The 21204-nt window shown below is 37.8% G+C and overlaps 1 protein-coding gene across 1 annotated transcript in view; it reads left to right on the forward strand.

Annotated features, from left to right (window-relative positions):
* The window catches only part of LOC128666004 (embryonic protein UVS.2), a 164275-nt gene that overhangs the window by 121683 nt on the left and 21388 nt on the right, over positions 1-21204 (forward strand). The window contains exon 10 of the mRNA XM_053720346.1: positions 18479-18698. Within this exon, the coding sequence (XP_053576321.1) occupies positions 18479-18698 (220 nt within the window). The remainder of the gene's footprint in view (positions 1-18478; positions 18699-21204) is intronic.

Raw genomic sequence — 21204 nt, forward strand, 5'->3', positions numbered from 1 at the left:
GTAATTAAGGCAGGAGTAGGTGTGCTGAGGGCTTGAGAAAAAAGTATAATCTCTGATATTGGGGTGTTTAGTTCCCCAGGTGTCGAATAGGGGTTAGATATGTGCAATTAGTTTCGGCCGAATTTAGTTTTCAGATGAATTTCCAAATCGGCAACATAACTAAAATCCCAAAAATTTCCAATAATTAATAAATCAGTTTCCGAATGTTCGGATCCATTCTTTATTCATATTCAGAACTTTTCAATTTTCTAATCTAAACCGCAGTTCCCTGACATTGCCAACACTAACTAAATCGCTAAATAAAGCTATTCCCCGACATCGCCGACACTAACTAAACCTATTAACCCCTAAACTGCAGTTCCCCGGCACTAACTAAACCTATTAACCCCTAAACCACAGTTCCCTGACATCGCCGACACTAACTAAACCTATAAACCCCTAAACGGCAGTTCCCCAACATCGCCAACACTAACTAAAGCTATTAACTCCTAAACTGCAGTTCCCCGACATCGCCAACACTAACTAAAACACTAAATAAAAATATTAACCCCTAAACCATCGCCTCCCACATTGCCACACTAACTAAACCTATTAACCCCTAAACCGCCTCCCCCCCACATCGCATCAACCGAAATTAAACTATATTTACCCCTAAACATAACACCCCCTAACTTTAACATAATTAAAATAGACCTCAATTAAAGTTATAAATATTAACTAACTACCTATTTGATAATGCTAGGTTTTATCAGTGTAAGCTTAGGTTTTATTTTTATTTAATAGGTAAGTTTGTATTTATTTTAACTAGGTAGTTAGTAAATAGTTATATTGTAGATAGCTTAGGTTTTATATTTATTTCACAGGTAAGTTTGTATTTATTTTTAAATAGGTAGTTAGTTAATAATTGTAACTTTAATTTAGGTTTTAATGATGTTAGGGGGGTGTTACATTTAGGGGTTAGTATAGTTTAATTTAGGTTGTTGAGATTTGGGGGGTGTTTAGGGGAAAATAGGTTTAGTTAGAGTTGGTGATGTAGGGGGCGGCGGTTTAGGGGTTAATAGGTTTATTTAGTGTTTTAGTTAGTGTTGGCAAAATGGGTGTACGACGGTTTAGGGGTTAATAGGTTTAGTTAGTGTTGGTGATGTCGTGGAACTGTGGTTTAGGGGTTATTAGGTTTAGTTAGTGTCGGCAATGTCGTGAACTGCGGTTTAGGGGTTAATAGGTTTAGTTAGTATTGGCGATGTTTGGGAGCGGCGGTTTAGGGGTTAATAGGTTTATTTAGTAAATAATTTTGTTTTAAATAATTAGAATAGAATAATGAATAAAGAATGGATCTGAAATAACGAACAGATCCGTAAAAACGATTTAACTTAACATAACAAAATTATTTATTTAACTAATGAAAACAAATCTAAACTAAATTTTTAGCGTTGCACATGTCTAATAGGAATATGTTTTGTATTGCTTGCCAATTGGTTTTAATTTGGTCATGGCATATGTAAGATTTACCTGCGGATGTGTCCAGGGCTGGGCAAATAGGGAATTTAAAATTCCCACCGAGCCAGTATTGGGAGATATCTAGCAGTTGGTTTATCACTTTACAAAAGAAAGAGGGGGTTAGGGCGGTTGAGAGCATAAAGATTAGCTAAGGTGGAAGGTCTACCTAAGTATAGGCCTACCAATATTAGTATTCTACCATCAGGGTCTTGGTATTTTTGTAGTAGTTGAAATGAAGCTCCTCTTTTAACCCCTTGAGTGCTAACGACGGCTCTGAGCCTTCGCAGATTTTCCCACTCTGGTGCTAACGACAGCTCAGAGCCGTCGCTAGCACTCTCCTACCTTAAAGGGAGATCTGGGGTCTCCCACCCGCTCCTACCCCGGGGATCGGGCCTGCATAGTGACGTCACCGCACAACTTTATTTATACTTAAAGGGACAGTCTAGACAAAAATAAACTTTCATGATTCAGATAGGGCCAATGTACTTTTATCATCAAATTTTCTTAGTTCCCTTGGTGGTATTTTTGAAAAGCTAAACCTAGGTAGGCTCAAACTGATTTCTAAAACCGTTGAAAACCGGACTCTTAGCTCAGAGCATTTTGAAAGTTTTTCACAGTTAGACAGTATTAGTTCATGTGTGTCATATAGATAACATTATGCTCACTCCCATAGAGTCTGTCAAAAGCACTGAGGTAAGGGGGCAGTCTGCAGAAGCTTAGATACAAGGTAATCACAGAGGTAATATGTGTATAAATTGAACAGTGTTGGTTATGCAAAGCAGACGAATGGATAATAAAGGGATTATCTATCTTTTTAAACAATACAAATTCTGGAGTAGACTGTCCCTATAACAATGTTAAGTATAGGAGCAGGGGGCATGCTGCTTAGAAGCCTGTATCTCAGACATCTAAGCAGCTACAGACCCCCAAGACCCACCGTTGGAAAGGTAATCTCCTAAACTTTCTAACAGTGTAAGTCTTGGGGATCTGGGGGGAAAAAAAAGTTAAAAAAAAAAAGTTTAAAAATAAATAAATAAAATAAATTAAAAAAAAAACTTAAAAATGCTTAGCACCCAGGTGTGAAAGTGCTTAGCACTCAAAGGGTTAAAGGAGATACATACTCCTTTTTTTTTTATCTGGACCAGAGCTTAGAAAATGTTGGTCATAATAAGGGCGGGACAGGGTGGGTTCATTTGTTTTTTTGAAGTGGGTCTCTTGTATCATCATTATATCTACTTTTTTTCTTATAAAAATCCTGAAAGGCAATGGATCGCTTCTGGGGAGAAAGCCTTTGACGTTTTGCGCGGCAATATGGAAACAGTTAGTCGGTGTAGGGTAAATTGGGCAATCTATGAAAGGATACGATGAACAATCAGTTGAGGTCTGTACAATAAGATGCTGAAGGCTACAGAATGCATGCTGATTTGGGTAGTGAGAGTAGAAGCACTAAATCTGAACTAGGAAAAACTAATCTAGACAAAAACACTTATCTAAACAATAACTCGAGTATAAACAGTAAAAAGAACTATGAGGGTTTAAATGCGGTACAACAAAGCCCGCACCCAAAGGCATGGTAATATTACAGGTAGGGGGGCATGCCGTCGGATGGGAGTCAGAACAGGTTGTAGTTAGAGTCACAACAATCAAATGATTCTAGAGCAGAGTGGACAATAACATAATTTATGTAAGAACTTACCTGATAAATTCATTTCTTTCATATTAGCAAGAGTCCATGAGCTAGTGACGTATGGGATATACATTCCTACCAGGAGGGGCAAAGTTTCCCAAACCTCAAAATGCCTATAAATACACCCCTCACCACACCCACAAATCAGTTTAATGAATAGCCAAGAAGTGGGGTGATAAGAAAGGAGCGAAAGCATCAAACATAAGGAATTGGAATAATTGTGCTTTATACAAAAAAATCATAACCACCACAAAAAGGGTGGATCTCATGGACTCTTGCTAATATGAAAGAAATGAATTTATCAGGTAAGTTCTTACATAAATTATGTTTTCTTTCATGTAATTAGCAAGAGTCCATGAGCTAGTGACGTATGGGATAGCAGATACCCAAGATGTGGAACTTCCACGCAAGAGTCACTAGAGAGGGAGGGATAAAATAAAGACAGCCAATTCCGCTGAAAAAAATAATCCACAACCCAAATCAAAAGTTTTAATCTTAATAATGAAAAAAACTGAAATTATAAGCAGAAGAATCAAACTGAAACAGCTGCCTGAAGTACTTTTCTACCAAAAACTGCTTCAGAAGAAGAGAAAACATCAAAATGGTAGAATTTAGTAAAAGTATGCAAAGAAGACCAAGTTGCTGCTTTGCAAATCTGATCAACAGAAGCTTCATTCCTAAAAGCCCAGGATGTAGAAACTGACCTAGTAGAATGAGCCGTGATCCTTCGAGGTGGGGACTTACCCGACTCCACATAAGCATGATGAATCAAAGACTTTAACCAAGATGCCAAAGAAATGGCAGAAGCTTTCTGACCTTTCCTGGAACCAGAAAAGATAACAAATAGACTAGAAGTCTTTCTAAAATCTTTAGTAGCTTCAACATAATATTTCAAAGCTCTTACTACATCCAAAGAATGTAAAGATCTCTCCAGAGAATTCTTAGGATTAGGACACAATGAAGGGATAACAATTTCTCTACTAATGTTGTTAGAATTCACAACCTTAAGTAAAAATTGAAATGAAGTCCGCAACACCGCCTTATCCTGATGAAAAATCAGAAAAGGAGATTCACAAGAAAGAGCAGATAATTCAGAAACTCTTCTAGCAGAAGAGATGGCCAAAAGGAACAAAACTTTCCAAGAAAGTAATTTAATATCCAGAGAATGCATAGGTTCAAACGGAGGAGCCTGTAAAGCCCTCAGAACCAAATTAAGACTCCAAGGAGGAGAGATTGACTTAATGACAGGTTTGATACGAACCAAAGCCTGTACAAAACAATGAATATCAGGAAGATTAGCAATCTTTCTGTGAAAAAGAACAGAAAGAGCAGAGATTTGTCCTTTCAAAGAACTTGCAGACAAACCTTTATCTAAACCATCCTGAAGAAACTGTAAAATTCTAGGAATTCTAAAAGAATGCCAGGAGAATTTATGAGAAGAACACCAAGAAATGTAAGTCTTCCAGACTCGATAATAAATCTTCCTAGACACAGATTTACGAGCCTGTAACATAGTATTAATTACAGAGTCAGAGAAACCTCTATGACTAAGAATCAAGCGTTCAATTTCCATACCTTCAAATTTAATGATTTGAGATCCTGATGGAAAAATGGGCCTTGAGATAGAAGGTCTGGTCTTAACGGAAGTGTCCAAGGTTGGCAACTGGCCATCCGAATGAGATCCGCATACCAAAACCTGTGAGGCCATGCTGGAGCCACCAGCAGTACAAACGAACGTTCCATTAGAATTTTGGAAATCACTTTTGGAAGAAGAACTAGAGGTGGAAAGATATAGGCAGAATGATAATTCCAAGGAAGCGACAACGCGTCCACTGCTTCCGCCCGAGGATCCCTGGATCTGGACAGATACCTGGGAAGTTTCTTGTTTAGATAAGAGGCCATCAGATCTATTTCTGGAAATCCCCAGATTTGAACAATCTGAATAAATACCTCTGGGTGAAGAGACCATTCGCCCGGATGTAACGTCTGGCGACTGAGATAATCCGCTTCCCAATTGTCTACACCTGGGATGGGAACCGCAGAAATTAGACAAGAGCTGGATTCCGCCCATACAAGTATCCGAGATACTTCTTTCATAGCTTGAGGACTGTGAGTCTCACATTGATGATTGACATACGCCACGGTTGTGACATTGTCTGTCTTAAAACAAATAAACGATTCTCTCTTCAGAAGAGGCCAGAACTGAAGAGCTCTGAAAATCGCACGGAGTTCCAAAATGTTGATTGGTAATCTCACCTCCTGAGATTCCCAAACCCCCTGCGCTGTCAGAGACCCCCATACAGCTCCCCAACCTGAAAGACTCGCATCTGTTGAGATTACAGTCCAGGTTGGACGAACAAAAGAGGCCCCTTGAATTAGACGATGGTGATTCAACCACCAAGTTAGAGAAGATCGAACATTGGGATTTAAGGATATTATTTGTGATATCTTTGTATAATCCCTGCACCACTGGTTCAGCATACAAAGCTGAAGAGATCTCATGTGAAAACGAGCAAAGGGGATCGCGTCCGATGCAGCAGTCATGAGACCTAGAATTTCCATGCACAAAGCTACCGAAGGGAACGATTGAGACTGAAGGTTTCGACAAGCTGAAACCAACTTCAGACGTCTCTTTTCTGTTAGAGACAAAGTCATGGACACTGAATCTATTAGAAAGCCCAAAAAGGTTACCTTTGTCTGAGGAATCAATTAACTCTTTGGTAAATTGATCCTCCAACCATGTCTTTGAAGAAACGACACAAGTTGATTCATATGAGATTCTGCAGAATGTAAAGACTGAGCAAGTACCAAATAAGGAAATACCGCAATACCCTGTTCTCTGATTACAGAGAGAAGGGCACCGAGAACCTTTGAAAAGATCCTTGGAGCTGTTGCTAGGCCAAACGGAAGGGCAACAAACTGGTAATGCTTGTCTAGAAAAGAGAATCTCAGAAACTGATAGTGATCTGGATGAATTGGAATATGAAGATATGCATCCTGTAAGTCTATTGTAGACATATAATGCCCTTGCTGAACAAAAGGCAGAATAGTCCTTATAGTCACCATTTTGAATGTTGGTATCCTTACATAACGATTCAATATTTTTAGATCCAGAACTGGTCTGAAGGAATTCTCCTTCTTTGGTACAATGAATAGATTTGAGTAAAACCCCAGACCCCGTTCCAGAGCTGGAACTGGCACAATTACCCCAGCCAACTCTAGGTCTGAAACACATTTCAGAAATGCCTGAGCCTTCACTGGGTTTATTGGAATGCGAGAGAGAAAAAATCTTCTCACAGGTGGCCTTACCTTAAAACCTATTCTGTACCCTTGTGAAACAATGTTCTGAATCCAAAGACTGTGAATCGAATTTATCCAAATATCTTTGAAAAATCGTAACCTGCCCCCTACCAGCTGTGCTGCAATGAGGGCCGCACCTTCATGTGGACTTGGGGGCTGGTTTTGAATTTCTAAAAGGCTTGGATTTATTCCAGACTGGAGAAGGTTTCCAAACGGAAACCGTTCCTTTAGGGGAAGGGTCAGGCTTCTGTTCCTTATTGTGACGAAAGGAACGAAAACGATTAGCAGCCCTGTATTTACCTTTAGATTTTTTGTCCTGAGGCAAAAAGGTTCCTTTCCCCCCAGTAACAGTTGAAATAATAGAATCCAACTGTGAACCAAATAATTTATTACCTTGGAAAGAAAGAGAAAGAAAAGTTGACTTAGAAGTCATATCTGCATTCCAAGATTTAAGCCATAAAGCTCTTCTAGCTAAAATAGCTAAAGACATATACCTGACATCAATTCTAATGATATAAAAAATAGCATCACAAATAAAGTTATTAGCATGTTGAAGAAGTTTAACAATGCTATAAGCATTATGGTCTGACACTTGATGCGCCAAAGCCTCCAACCAGAAAGTGGAAGCTGCAGCAACATCAGCCAAAGAAATAACAGGTCTAAGAAGATTACCTGAACATAAATAAGCTCTCCTTAGAACGGATTCAAGTTTCCTATCTAAAGGATCCTTAAAGGAAGTACTATCCGCCATAGGAATAGTAGTATGTTTAGCAAGAGTAGAGATAGCCCCATCAACTTTAGGGATTTTGTCCCAAAACTCTAATCTATCAGATGGCACAGGGTACAATTTCTTAAACCTTGGAGAAGGAGTAAATGAAGTACCCAGACTATTCCATTCCCTAGAAATTACTTCTGAAATAGCATCAGGAACTGGAAAAACTTCTGGAATAACTACATGAGGTTTGAAAACCGAATTTAAACGCTTAGTAGATTTAGTATCAAGAGGACTAGACTCCCCCATATCTAATGCAATTAACACTTCTTTAAGTAAAGAACGAATAAACTCCATCTTAAATAAATATGAAGATTTATCAGTGTCAATATCTGAGGCAGAATCTTCTGAACCAGATAGATCCTCATCAGAAACAAAGTCAGAATGATGGCGGTCACTTAAAAATTCATCTGAAATATGAGAAGTTTTAAAAGACCTTTTACGTTTACTGGAAGGAGGAATAACAGACAGAGCCTTCCTAATAGATTTAGAAACAAATTCTTTTACATTAACAGGGACATCCTGAACATTAGATGTTGAAGGAACAACAACAGGTAATGGATTATTACTAATGGAAACACAATCTGCATTAGAAAGTTTATCATGACAGTTATCACAAACTACAGCCGGAGGAACAGTTACCAAAAGTTTACAACAGATGCACTTAACTTTGGTAGAACCAGCATCAGGCAGCATCTTTCCAGAAGTAGATTCTGATCCAGGGTCAGGTTGAGACATCTTGAAATATGTAATAGAAAAAACAACATATAAAGCAAAATTATCAAATTCCTTAAAGGACAGTTTCAGGAATGGGAAAAAATGCCAAAATGAACAAGCCTCTAGCAACCAGAAGCAATGAAAAATGAGACTGAAATAATGTGAAAAAAAGGTGGAGACAAAAATGACGCCCACATTTTTTGGCGCCAAAAATGACACCCACATTATTCGCGCCAAAAATGACACCCACATTATTGGCGCCAAGTACAATGCCCATATTTTTGGCGCCAAATATGATGCCACATCCTGTGACGCCGAAAAAAACGACGCCCACATTTTTGCCGCAAAAAAACGTCTGAACACATGTACGTCAAAAAATGACGCAACCACGAACAAACTTCCGGCGTCAATTAGGGCGCCGGAAATGACATTTTTGCGCCAAAAAAGTCCGCGCCAAGAATGACGCAATAAATTATAGCATTTTCAGCCCCCGCGAGCCTAACAGCCCACAGGGAAAAAAGTCAATTGAAAATTTTTTAAGGTAAGAAAAAAATATTTATTCATATGCATTATCCCAAATAATGAAACTGACTGTCTGAAATAAGGAATACTGATTATCCTGAATCATGGCAAATATAAGTTTAAACACATATATTTAGAACTTTACAAATAAAGTGCCCAACCATAGCTTTAGAGTGTCATAAAAAAATAAGACTTACTTACCCTAAGACACTGATCTACATATAGTAGATAGCCAAACCAGTACTGAAACGAGAATCAGTAGAGGTAATGGTATATAAGAGTATATCGTCGATCTGAAAAGGGAGGTAGGAGAAGAAATCTCTACGACCGATAACAGAGAACCTATGAACTAGATCCCCTAGAGGAAGACCATTGTATTCAAATAGGCAATACTCTCTTCACATCCCTCTGACATTCACTGCACTCTGAGAGGAAAACCGGGCTCCAGCCTGCTGCAAAGCGCATATCAACGTAGAATCTAGCACAAACTTACTTCACCACCTCCATGGGAGGCAAAGTTTGTAAAACTGAATTGTGGGTGTGGTGAGGGGTGTATTTATAGGCATTTTGAGGTTTGGGAAACTTTGCCCCTCCTGGTAGGAATGTATATCCCATACGTCACTAGCTCATGGACTCTTGCTAATTACATGAAAGAAAACTAATTGTATAGCAGTTTGTCATAGTAGGAATAATCAGATAGTCTAATTATAAAAAGTGATTAAAACATTAGTGTACCTCGAATTTGGAGGTTATTCCGCCTTGTCCTGTTTTCTATGTCATCTCTTTTATTCTCAAGGTCAAGGATCTGGGACTGCTGGGTAGAGATTGTTTGAGACACGGTGTTCATTTCTTTGACTAGCTCTTCTTGGTCGTCCTCCAGGGTTTCAAATTGGAAGCCCAGTTCATTTATATCCCTTTTTAGGTCTGCATATTCTGTTTTGATGCAGGATTTCACTTGATTAACGCCTCCATCACTTTAAGGGTTATTGGTCCATCCTCTGATTGCGATATAGAGTTTGGTGACAGTGGTGGCTGAGATAGATCAGGGGCGTCTGACATGTTTACTTCTTTGCAGCTCATTAATAAAGAATCCATTGTTTTCTTCTTATCTACGCTTTTAAAATAAGTATTGATGGAGCCAGTGCTACTGTTTAATTTGGATCCCTTGTCAGATTTTACAGATCTGCGCAGCGCCATTTTGAAACAGCAAATTGAGGATGTAAATTTTTTTAGGCCTGCTGTAGCATAGCTGTTAGCACATAGGTCTGGAAGCTTATACTAGGAAGGTCACTGTACAGTCCTGTGTCTTACAGGCAGGCATATCGAAAAAGTGAGGTGGATATTCAGTAAAAATCTGCCTCTGCTTCTATGAACATTGGTGAGATGTCACCTCAGAGTATGCATGGTGTCTTATAGATTAACTTGCAAGGTGCTGCATGTAGGCAGAGCATTTTTTATAAGTTACATGGGGTATAAGCCTTAATAGCAGGAGCTTATATAGTGATTGTTTATGGGGAGAGGCTATGCTCTATGAGGCAAACTGAAAAAGAGTTTCTGGATCAGTTTAGAGCCAGCTTATGCCTGGTAGCTCCTGGTCGTTAGCTGTCCCTGGTCTTAGGGTATTATTGTGGTGGTTGATGCTTTAATACAGTGTGGCATAATAACAAATCTTACCACCATTTAAGAGGGAGATGCTGCATGGAATCCGGCTTGGATCAAGGAGGCGGCAGTTAGCAGTGAGAGCCCGCTGGGTCCGGTTATCGGTGTGCAAGGATGCAGCTATCCTGTTTCAGAGGAATTATTAGTGCTCTGCCGTATGTGCCCTCCACATATGCTGGGGCTAGCTTTGCATGACGGTCCTAATAACGGCCCGTGTTTCAGGGCCAATGGGTGTCCAAATCTCACATATATTGCAGTAAAAGGGAGCACGGCTGTTCCACTGTACCAGTGGTAGGTAGGTTTGCTTCTGCCAGATAGAAATTGTGGTCCAGATGCGGATTTTGTCTGACCCACAGCAGGAGCTTTAGTGTTGTGCAGCCATCACGGACGCCCGCACACTCCACCCTCGTGTGGGGTTATTTTTTGTTTCATAATAGGGAACATGTCGATAGTCCAGAATTGTTCTGGGAGACCTCAAAAGTTGTTATGGGAGGACATATTTCATATTTAATAAAGAGAAATAAACAGATGAAGCAACAATCAGAGATACCTTTGCAAAGATATTTAAATGCTTATAATACTTACTTGAGATATCCCACTCAACAAATTCGTAATAACTTTTACAATAACAAGCAAGAAAGGGATATCTTTTTATTACAAAATGCTAAGCAAAAAGCAGTCAGAACAAAAGGGGTGTTCTACAGACACGGGTGCTAAATTATCAAGCTCCAAATGGAGCTTGATGCCCCTTTTTCCGCCGGAAACAGCAGTTTTGAAGCAGCAGTCTAAAGACCGCTGCTCCATAACTTGTCCACCTGCTCTGAGGCTGCAGAAATCAATCTGGCTGATTGACACCCCTTGCTAGCGAATCTGCAGGGGGCGGCATTGCACAAGCAGTTCACAAGAACTGCTTGTGCAATGATTGCTGTCAGCATTTAACAATGTGCGGCGGACATGATACGCTACATTGTACCATGTCCGTCCGCACTTTAATAAATCGTCCGCATCGAGTGAAATCTGGGAAATTATTAGCAAATTAAACTAAATTACAACAGAAACATAATTATATAGCCTTAATTATAAAGAGGATACATATTTTAATTTAACAGAGATGTTTTAATTTTTTTAAAGAGTATTATACACAGATATATGCAAAGCTAAATATAGATCTCAATATGAAAAAAATATTCTGGTCTACTATACAAGTACCAAAAATTAGTAGAGATAATGTGCAGGTCTTAAATTCACATATTTTAGAACAGGAAATTTTAAATGCTATAAAGGATTTTGCAGAAGGTAAAATTCCTGGGCCTGATAGGTTATTAGTATAATATTATACAATTGAAAAAATCTGATTACTCCACATTTTCTGGAATTATATACCAGTTATTTGAAAGAAAATAAACCTATACAATTTATAAGCTCAGATATATGTTTAATTTTGAAGTCAGAAAAAGGCCAATAGCACTTTTGAACATTGATTACAATTTTTTAAATAAAAATAGCTAGAAGGTTAAAAAGTATTTTGAATAATATTATCCATCAATAACAGACTGGGGGTTTATGCATAATATTAATCCATGATTAATATTAGAAAAGTATTATTGCTATCTTTTTGGTGGAAAAAACAAAACCAAGATACAAAACATTTATCAGAATCTGCAGTTTTGACTATTGATGGTGAGAAAGCATGCAATAGTCTTACATGGGATCTTATTTTTACAAGTCTAAAAGAATGTGGGTTTGAAGGAGATATCTTTAACTTAATATATTGAAATTATATAGTTAAAAAAGTACCAGGATTAAAATAAATGGAAAAATGTATCAAGCTTTCAAAATCTATAGGGGGACAAGACACAGGTGTCCCCTTTCACCACTTTTATTAAACATTGGAGGTGATAGCAATTGAATTAAGGGCTAATTCCAAGGGAATAAAAGTAAATCAAAAAGAATGCTCTCTCAATATGTATGCAGATGACATATTGTTGTGGATTGATAAACCAAAAGAGAATGTACCTAGTATGATGAAAATTAATAATAACTTTGGTTCTTTTTCAGGGTTTAAAGTCAATAAAATTAAAATGTAAATGTTGTGGTTGTTAAAACATAATGGGCCAGATACGAGTGGAGCTCTATCTTTGCCCTCAAAATTGTTTAAAATAAAAATAAATATGAGCATTTTTTTTAACTGCACAAAGCAGTTATAAGTGGTTAAAGTGTTGGGATGTGGGGTGTGTGGGTAAAAAAACGGCACCTAAAGTGCCTTTACATGGAGGTCTAAAGGGTGACTGTGTTTTCACTATAAATATATATGTATATGCTTATATACATATATATTTATGTGTTTATAAGCATATATATTTATTTATTGCTGCACAATTTGCCCGCTGCGCTAGGTGATTTGCCGTGTCTATTGGCATGAAAACGAGGCTCCCCTTGAAGCCTATGGAAGCGCAGGCTTCCAGGCAATGCGAATGTGCACTGGTATTGCCGAGTAAAGCGCAAATATCACACTCATGTAAGTGCAATATTGCGCTACACTCTTAATCTAGCCTAATATGAATAAAGAGCCTATTCAGTTTAAATAATTTGAAGACACTTTGTCTGCTATCTTGAATAACTTTGGCAGTAAGATATATAAAACAAGACTGTATTTATATCAAATTATGTTTAACTGTGCTAAAAAAAATATTTTAAAAGAAGTGGAAAACACCCTTCCTACCTACACAGGAAGAATGGATAAATAAGGTTAAGGAGTCTATTATAAACGAGGAATATCAGTTTATGAAAGGTGGAAAAACAGAGAGATATATGGAAGCAAAGAAAATGTGAGAAAACATTATAAAATAAAGTAATCCTTCAGAGCCACTTAATTCAACTTTAACCTTGAGTCATATGTTAAGGAGACTATGTGGTCTCTACTGTCTTCTCTTTGGTTTACCTAGTAGATAACTGACAAATCTTTATTTAGATATTAGATCATATATAACAGAGCTTGACAAACCTAGAATTGTACCCCTGGCTCCTAACTTTTTGGGTTATTCTCCACCATATATCTATATAGAAATACTACTGTCTGGCTCCTAAAAGTTTGTCTGGCTCCTAAATATTCTTGCTGGCTCCTATATGTTTAACAGATTTGTCGATCACTATATAAGATTAATCATGGATTCCTACGGAATGTACAGTACATTGTTGTGTTTTTTTATTTTTTTCTTTGTATTTGTATTTTTTGTTTCATTAAAAAAAAAAAAGAATTTGAAGACTCCTTTACATATTGGGAATTAAAATATCCAGGAACCTGAAAAGATGGTATGAGATTAATTATAAACATATATTTGATAATATAAAGGATAAGTTAAAGCAGTACTAATAAGTTTAACAGATACATTTAATATCATAAATATGATGATTTTGCCCAAATTACTATACTCTTTTCAAATTCTTCCTCTACTGCTAAATAAAAAGGATATTAAAATGGCAAACAAAGATATTAGGGTAAGAAATTTGAATTATTTATAAAATCTCTTCCAGTAGAAGTTCAAAGAGGTGTTATCATGCCATTTTTAGGTACAGAATATACAGAATATATAATCCTAGCTAAACGTAGTGGGAAATGCAGCAACTGAGATTATATTTATCTAAAGAGATATAGGGGTCAATTTAGCAAAGGCTTTGCCTGCCTTCTCCTTCCTTCGACTGCAGGTTCTCACAAGAGAACCTGCAGCCCCTATTTATGAAGCAGCGGTCATCAGACCGCTGCTACCTAGCCACTTTTACACCTCTTAGTTGGAGGATTTCAATCTCCCCGGCCTTGTCCGACCGGGGAGATTGATAGCTCCTGCCCGCACATGATTGGCTGTGCGCAGGCAGGGGGCGGCATTGCATGCAAGTGCAAAATAGCACTTGCATGCAGTGTTAAATTCTGCCAGGGAATTCAGTCCGCCAGAGGCAAGCTACTGGCTGACAGGGGCCCAGAGGTTATATCTTTGACATGTGTGTGTGCATTTTTGTCTCTCCTCACATTTTTTTTGTAAAGATTAGTAGATGTGGGGAGGAATTGGAGAACATTAAAGGGATTTTCTTTCTCCTTCTTTACAATTTTAAGAAGGTCTAAAGGAAATATGAATCAATTTTATGTAATTGTAACACAGCAGTGTGCTGTTTTTTCCTCCACAATTTTAAGGAGGTTTAAATGAAATATTTGTCACTTTTATAGAACTCACAATATTAAGAAGGCTTACACAAATTTGTTATCTTTGTAAACACAAATTTCACGTAATTGTTCCCACAACATTTAAAAATGCTCATTTATAAAATATTTGTCATTTTCACTGAATTGTAACTCAGTAGTGTTTTTTTCTTTTGCGTTATTAAGAAGGCACGGAATTGTAACAGAGCAGTCTTTTTTTTTATTTTTTTATTCCTCCTCTCCTACCCCTCCTTGCATTATCCAGGAATAGACAAGTATAAGGTAAAAAGTAAGGTATTAATTGTGAGATATTATTTATATTATGTTTATTTACTGGTGGAGAATGTTGTTGTTTATGTTTTGTTGTGTTTGTACATTTTGCGAGCAGAAAATTTATATCACAAAGTATAGTTTGTTATGATTGTATAATGAAAAATTAATAAAATTTAAAAAAAAAATGATTCTGTTAACTGTTGTTGGCCAGACTGTTGTATTGTATTATTTGCTGCCAAATCAAATGTTTAATGTTGTCTTTTTGTGTTGCCAATAGTGGGCTACATTCAAGTAGAGCGCTATTTATTGCTCCCGCTCGTGTGTTAACTCCGCTTGACTTCAACTTTATGCGTGCATCGGGTAGCATGCTTATTAGAAGTTGAAAGTAAAAAATCTGAAAAAAAAATGAACGCCCAACAAGTCGCGCAAACCATATTGTGTTTAACAAAGTGTGCTAACCCGACATGAAATATTAATATTTCCCATTCCAATGTTCTATTTATCCATAAATAGATTTTTCTTTATATATCTGATATATCTATTTCTTTATATATATGATTATATATAGGTATAGATATATACATATATATATAGGAATATCCATTAAGAAATACCTAGACCATATTCCGCTATTTGAAGAGCATTGGAATGTCAAATATTTACAGTAAATACACAGTTAAACAATTTATTAAATATGAATACTGCATGGATATGATTTTACATGTTTTCAGCTACTTGACTGTAAAGGGCTCCAATGCGCACACACACACACACACACACACACACACACACACACACATATATATATATATATATATATATATATATATATATATATATATATGTCTATATATGTATGCATATGTATTTATGTGTTTATATGTTATATATGTCTATAAATACATGTATATATACACACACACATATATATATATATATATATATATATATATATATATATATATATATATATATATATACACATAGGGCTGCCACTAGAAATTTTGGGGCCCTGAATTTACCATTGATCAGCCCCCCCTCCCCCTTTGACATGCGCAATTTTTGACCAAGTGACTAAAACGTATATGCACTTTATTCTTAAGTGTAGTCAAACTTGGAAATGTTGTAAAGGTAGTAACACACAGACACACATAAGGATTCACTTATAGACACTCTAGCAGACACACAAAGAAACACATAAACACACTCAGAAACAGACACCCAAACAGACACTCAGCAATTGTTTACATTGACCTAACAAGTAATGAGGTAGACTACAGTAAAAAAGGAGATTTACAAAACAAAATACGGAGTTCTGATTATCTTTTTGTCAAGGAAGATGTCAACGAAATGATGACAACAGCATGCAGTGGCTGAAAGGAAGGACCCTGAACTGCCTAAACAATAAATTAAAGGTTAAATGGTGGATTGGTGACTTCCGGAAAGGTCTTATTAGTCTCAAAGTCTGTAGAAAGATGTGAATAATCAGTAAGGTCAAAATATCCTAAAAAGGAACAGACAATGGACACACACACACACAAACTCAAACACAAACTTGTACATACACCCAAGGAAACACCGACAGAGAGAACCTTTAGAAAGCACATAAGGACATACACACAAACACACACACACACAGAGACACCCACAGAAAACACACAAAGACACACACACACACACACACACACAGACAAGCACAAAAAACACACAAAAACATACATACACACACCCTCACTGAGACATCCACAGAAAACACACAGACATAAGCACACACCCTCACAGAGACATCCACAGAAAACACAGACATACATGCATACACACACACACCCTCAGAGACACCCACAGAAAACACACAGAGAGACAACCACATAAAACACACAAAGACATACATACACACACACACACACTCACAAAGACATCCACAGAAAACACAGAAATACAGTACATACATACACACACACACACACACACACCCTCAGAGACATCCACTGAAAACACACAAAGACATACACACACACCCTCACAGACATCCACAGAAAATGCACAAACATATACACACCTACACTCACAGAGAGACCCACAGAAAAAAAAATACATACACACTCATTGAGACAAAATCAAAAGCACAAAGACATAAACACAGACACCCACAGAAACACTCACAGGAGGTAAAATTTCTGCACATTGCATCCCCTAAATCAACAGTGTGTGACATGCATGATATAAACTTGCAGAAATTAAGAGATCACTTTTTCAAAAAACCTATTTGTAAATGTGCAAACAAAAATAATTTTGTGAATTAAAAATTGTACATTAATGATCTGGGTAGATGGCTAGATGAAAAAAAGTACTTTTGAAAAGTTGACATGTTTTCTTTTTTTTTTCCATTTTCCCGAACCAAGAGCACCACTTCAAATATGGTGTACAAATGTCAGCTGCACTTATGGATTTTGAAAATGCTGTACTCTATGTGGTCTTGGTGGAACCATAAGCTCTAGTACTCAGTCTCATACCATTAGATCTGGTTAAATGCAGGATTTAGGCTTGTTTGTATGTATTTCAAAATTAAGTCAGCTGTAGTGTAAACTGAACAGTGTTAAGTTAACCTGTCTCATTTCAAACACTGAACAATCTTAGTCTGAGAGTATAACATTTTATGCAGATGTAAAAATCTTAGATAAAATGCCTCCTTGCATCTGGAAAGTCCTTGCATAAAGGGGCAGTAAACTGGAATGTAATTAAAAATATATATATATTAATAAAAAAAAAATCATATCTGCCAAAAAGGCATCTACCATTTGTGTATTGAGGAGGAGACAATTCTGCATGGCTTTAAATATAGAATTTCTACAGCATTGTCAAATAATCATAAATACACTGCTGCATATTTCTAAAAAAAAATGTTTTTATGGACCCCTGGCCCCACCATACAAATACTACCACACTGAAGTTACAATCCAAAATTGCACAAATAAATAAAAAAACATTTACTAAGTAAGTCCTACCTCCTCTGCAAATGAAAATGATCTGCAGTCTGACTCAGGCATACACTGTACAAACTTAAGTGCCAAGTCTGTCTCACAATGTGCATAGTGGTTTAGTGCACACTCCTACGCTCAATAGCACTCTGTTGTAGTACCCTCTGGTGGCTGCCAAAATTATTATATATTTTTTTTAAATATTTGTTGTTCTTGCCTCATGGGGCCCCCTGGCCCATTGGGCCCCTGACAGGAGTCACCCCTTTCACCCCCTGATGGCGGCCCTGTATATATATATATATATATAGATATAGATATATATATATAGATATAGATATAGATATATATGTGTATATAATTATTCAAAAATGGCTTGCACTAGATTTTTAATGTGCTTTATTGAGCACAAATCATACAATCATATCTGTGACGGTTCGGGGATCTCACCCCCTTCATCAGACTAAGTTAGTTAGACCTTCCTATCTTTGAGCCCTTATAACGTTTTTTTATGCTATTTTTTTAATAATTGTTATTAGATAGAGTTTTTTTAGCAGTGTAACTGTACTTTTTAAAATGTATTTTTATGTGTTTTATGCAACTTTTTATTTAAGCGTAACAGTTAACCAGAGCTTTGAAGCTGCGCTATCCTAACGCAGGTTAAATTCAATTGTGCTCGAGCGAAGACGTTTACTTTCAACTTGTAATACACGCGCTACTTCAGACTTGCACAAAAACCCACGATAAACCCCTTTTCACTTGTACGCAACAGTTGGTGATCTTGTGGGATTTCACCATAATCTTGCAAGATATAGTAATCTTCCTTAAACTGAAAATTCAAATTAAAGGGACTGTGACATTGTGAAACCTGTGTGTTTCTTTAGATCTTCCTGCAGTTTGAATCCTTCAATATCCAGTCTTCACCTTCTTGTGGCAGGGGCTTCATGAGGGCTTACGATGGACCAAACACAGAGTCCCCTTATCTACACCCAAAGACCTGTGGAGATCTACAACCACACGGTCTGGTGGCCTCTGGGAGTCTAGTGAGGATTGAATTTTTCAGCCGTGGGACTGGAGTTAGCTTCAAGGCAAGATATGACACTGGTAAGTTTTTTTTTTCAGAATCTACCAATAAAAAACACTTGGCAACTTTTAAAGTGATGGTAAACTTAACATGTTTTAAAATCATGTCTAAGCGATATTTTACTGTTTGAACTGTTCTCCAATCAGAGCTCTAACTACAGAAAAAGTGCCGTATGGCTAGAACACTGATAGGAGAACAGTTCAAACTGTTAGCTCACAAAAAAATGAGTTTTGAAGTGGGCGGCCAAAGCTCAGGGTATTAGAATGGCACAGTGCATCTTCATAAGAAGTGATCACTTAAAGTCCCTGTAAAATATAGCATAGATTCCGGACCTGATTTTAAAACATGTAAAGTTTACACTCAATTTAAAGGGACAGTCAACACCAGAATTTTTGTTGTTTAAAAAGATAGATAATCCCTTTATTACCCATTCCCCAGTTTTGCAAAACCAACACTGTTATATTAATACACTATTTACTTCTGTGACTAACATGTATCTAAGCATCTTCTGACCGACCCTAATCACATGACTTTTAGTTATTATCTATTGACTTGCATTTTAGCCAATTAGTGCAGTGTCTGCCACTAGCCACGGGCGTGATCACAATGCTATCTATATGGCCTACATGAGCTTGCTCTCCCCTGCTGTGAAAAGTAAATAAAATAGAGGCGGCCTTCAAGGGCTTAGAAATTATCATATGTGCCTTCCTAGGTTTGCTTTCAACTAGAATACCAAGAGAACAAAGCACAATTGTTGATAAAAGTAAATTGGAAAGTTGTTTAAAATTACATGCCCTATTTGAAAAATGAAAGTTTTTTTTGGACTTGACTGTCCCTTTAACTAAGTATCGGGGCATGTCCAGGCAGTGACCATGAAAGGTCGCAATATTGGTGGCTTTTAGCAAGATATTACTAATCCGCCGGTTACTGAGATTATTCTGTGACATCCACTGACCTACTCCCCAGCTTTGACCAGATCTTGCAATACGGATCTAAATGGTACCAACATTTACAGTCATGTTTAGACTGCCTTCTTAAAATGTGCCATAAGGTGCTATACTAGTGAACTGCGTTGATACAACACATTCACCCGACTGAACACAAATGGAGGATTTTGCTAGATGGGAAGCAAAGATGGTCCGGCTCTTACATGACCATTTTAGAAAGTTGGAGCAGAAGCTGAGTGAGTTGATCTTTGCTGAGAAGCTTCAGAGTGGGAGCCAACAGACACTTGCTGACTGTACCCTAGAAGAGTGTGACCGCAGCCTTGTTCCCAGCGGGGTCGGGGGGCTGCCTCCTCATCCATGGCACAAATGACGGTAAACCCTACCACTAAATATAGTATACCTACCCTCATGTCTCCAGTGGACATCTGGGGGGAAAAACAGCCTACAAAGCTGCAGAGCCTGGGGATAGAAGGCAACGAGTCGACGAGTCAAAAAGAAGAGAAATTCCTACTGACTGAAGCCTTGCATATGTTTGGCAACTTGGGAAACTCTCACCAAGCAGTGCAACTTGTTTCCTTGAGAGCTGTCACTCCTACCGCAATGTTGAACTCACTACAACGGAACATAACTGTGGGAGCCGCTGTATGTGGGAACGTTGAGATCTGCAACAGGAACTTAATACCTCTATCCAGCTGGAAGTTAGCGTTGCCACTGCGACAAAGCTTATATTGTCCCTCCGATAGCCTGAGAGTTGGAGTGGGCTAAGTGAGGTCACCTGTCCGGATCCCTACACCGGAGCCTGATTAAATCTATGGACCTGGATTTGAGCGTATATTTACTATTGCATATACCAAAAGACTTTGGTACACTACATGTTTATTTTTTGCCACAGCATTTGTACTATTCACCCTTTTCGTACAATGTACCCTAGGTTTGTGCCTATTATGGAGCAATGTATGCTGAGTTTGATTTTCCAATGTCAGCGGCCAAGACGGTGGACAATAACACAGCTTTTTTGTCTACTGCTACCAACCTTATGTTAAGGGTTACATGTACTACATTATCTGTTTACAGATATATTCTAAACTGCTGCTTATGTTGTTGTTTTCACTTAAATGCAAATAGGGCATGTTTTATCTTTATGCAAAAAGTTTAGTCAGATGCTGAAACCTGCTCTTCACCCAATTTCCTGTCCATGGGGGGTAGTTATCAAGCCGTCTACTTTTCTGCCTTCGCCGGCCCAATACGCCCGCCTAAGCTCGCCTACCTTCGCCGCCGCGGACCTTGAATACGTTCGTCTAAGTTATCAAAAAAAGCAGTCAAAAAGCCGCGGGGCGATGAGCAGCGGACTGTGAGAGTTATCACTCATCCGATCTCGCTGCCCTTCGGCTTTTTCCCAGCTTTATTGCTAGCCTGTCACTAAGCACTCACACTAAACTACACTGTTCTATCCCTATACCGGCACCCCCGGAGCCCCCCGCAACTAAATAAAGTTACTAACCCCTAAACCGCCGCTCCTAGACCCTGCCGCAACTCTTATAAATGTATTAACCCCTAAACCGCCGCTCCTAGACCCTGC

The sequence above is a fragment of the Bombina bombina genome, chromosome 7, assembly GCF_027579735.1.
Source record: "Bombina bombina isolate aBomBom1 chromosome 7, aBomBom1.pri, whole genome shotgun sequence".
NCBI lineage: Eukaryota > Metazoa > Chordata > Amphibia > Anura > Bombinatoridae > Bombina > Bombina bombina.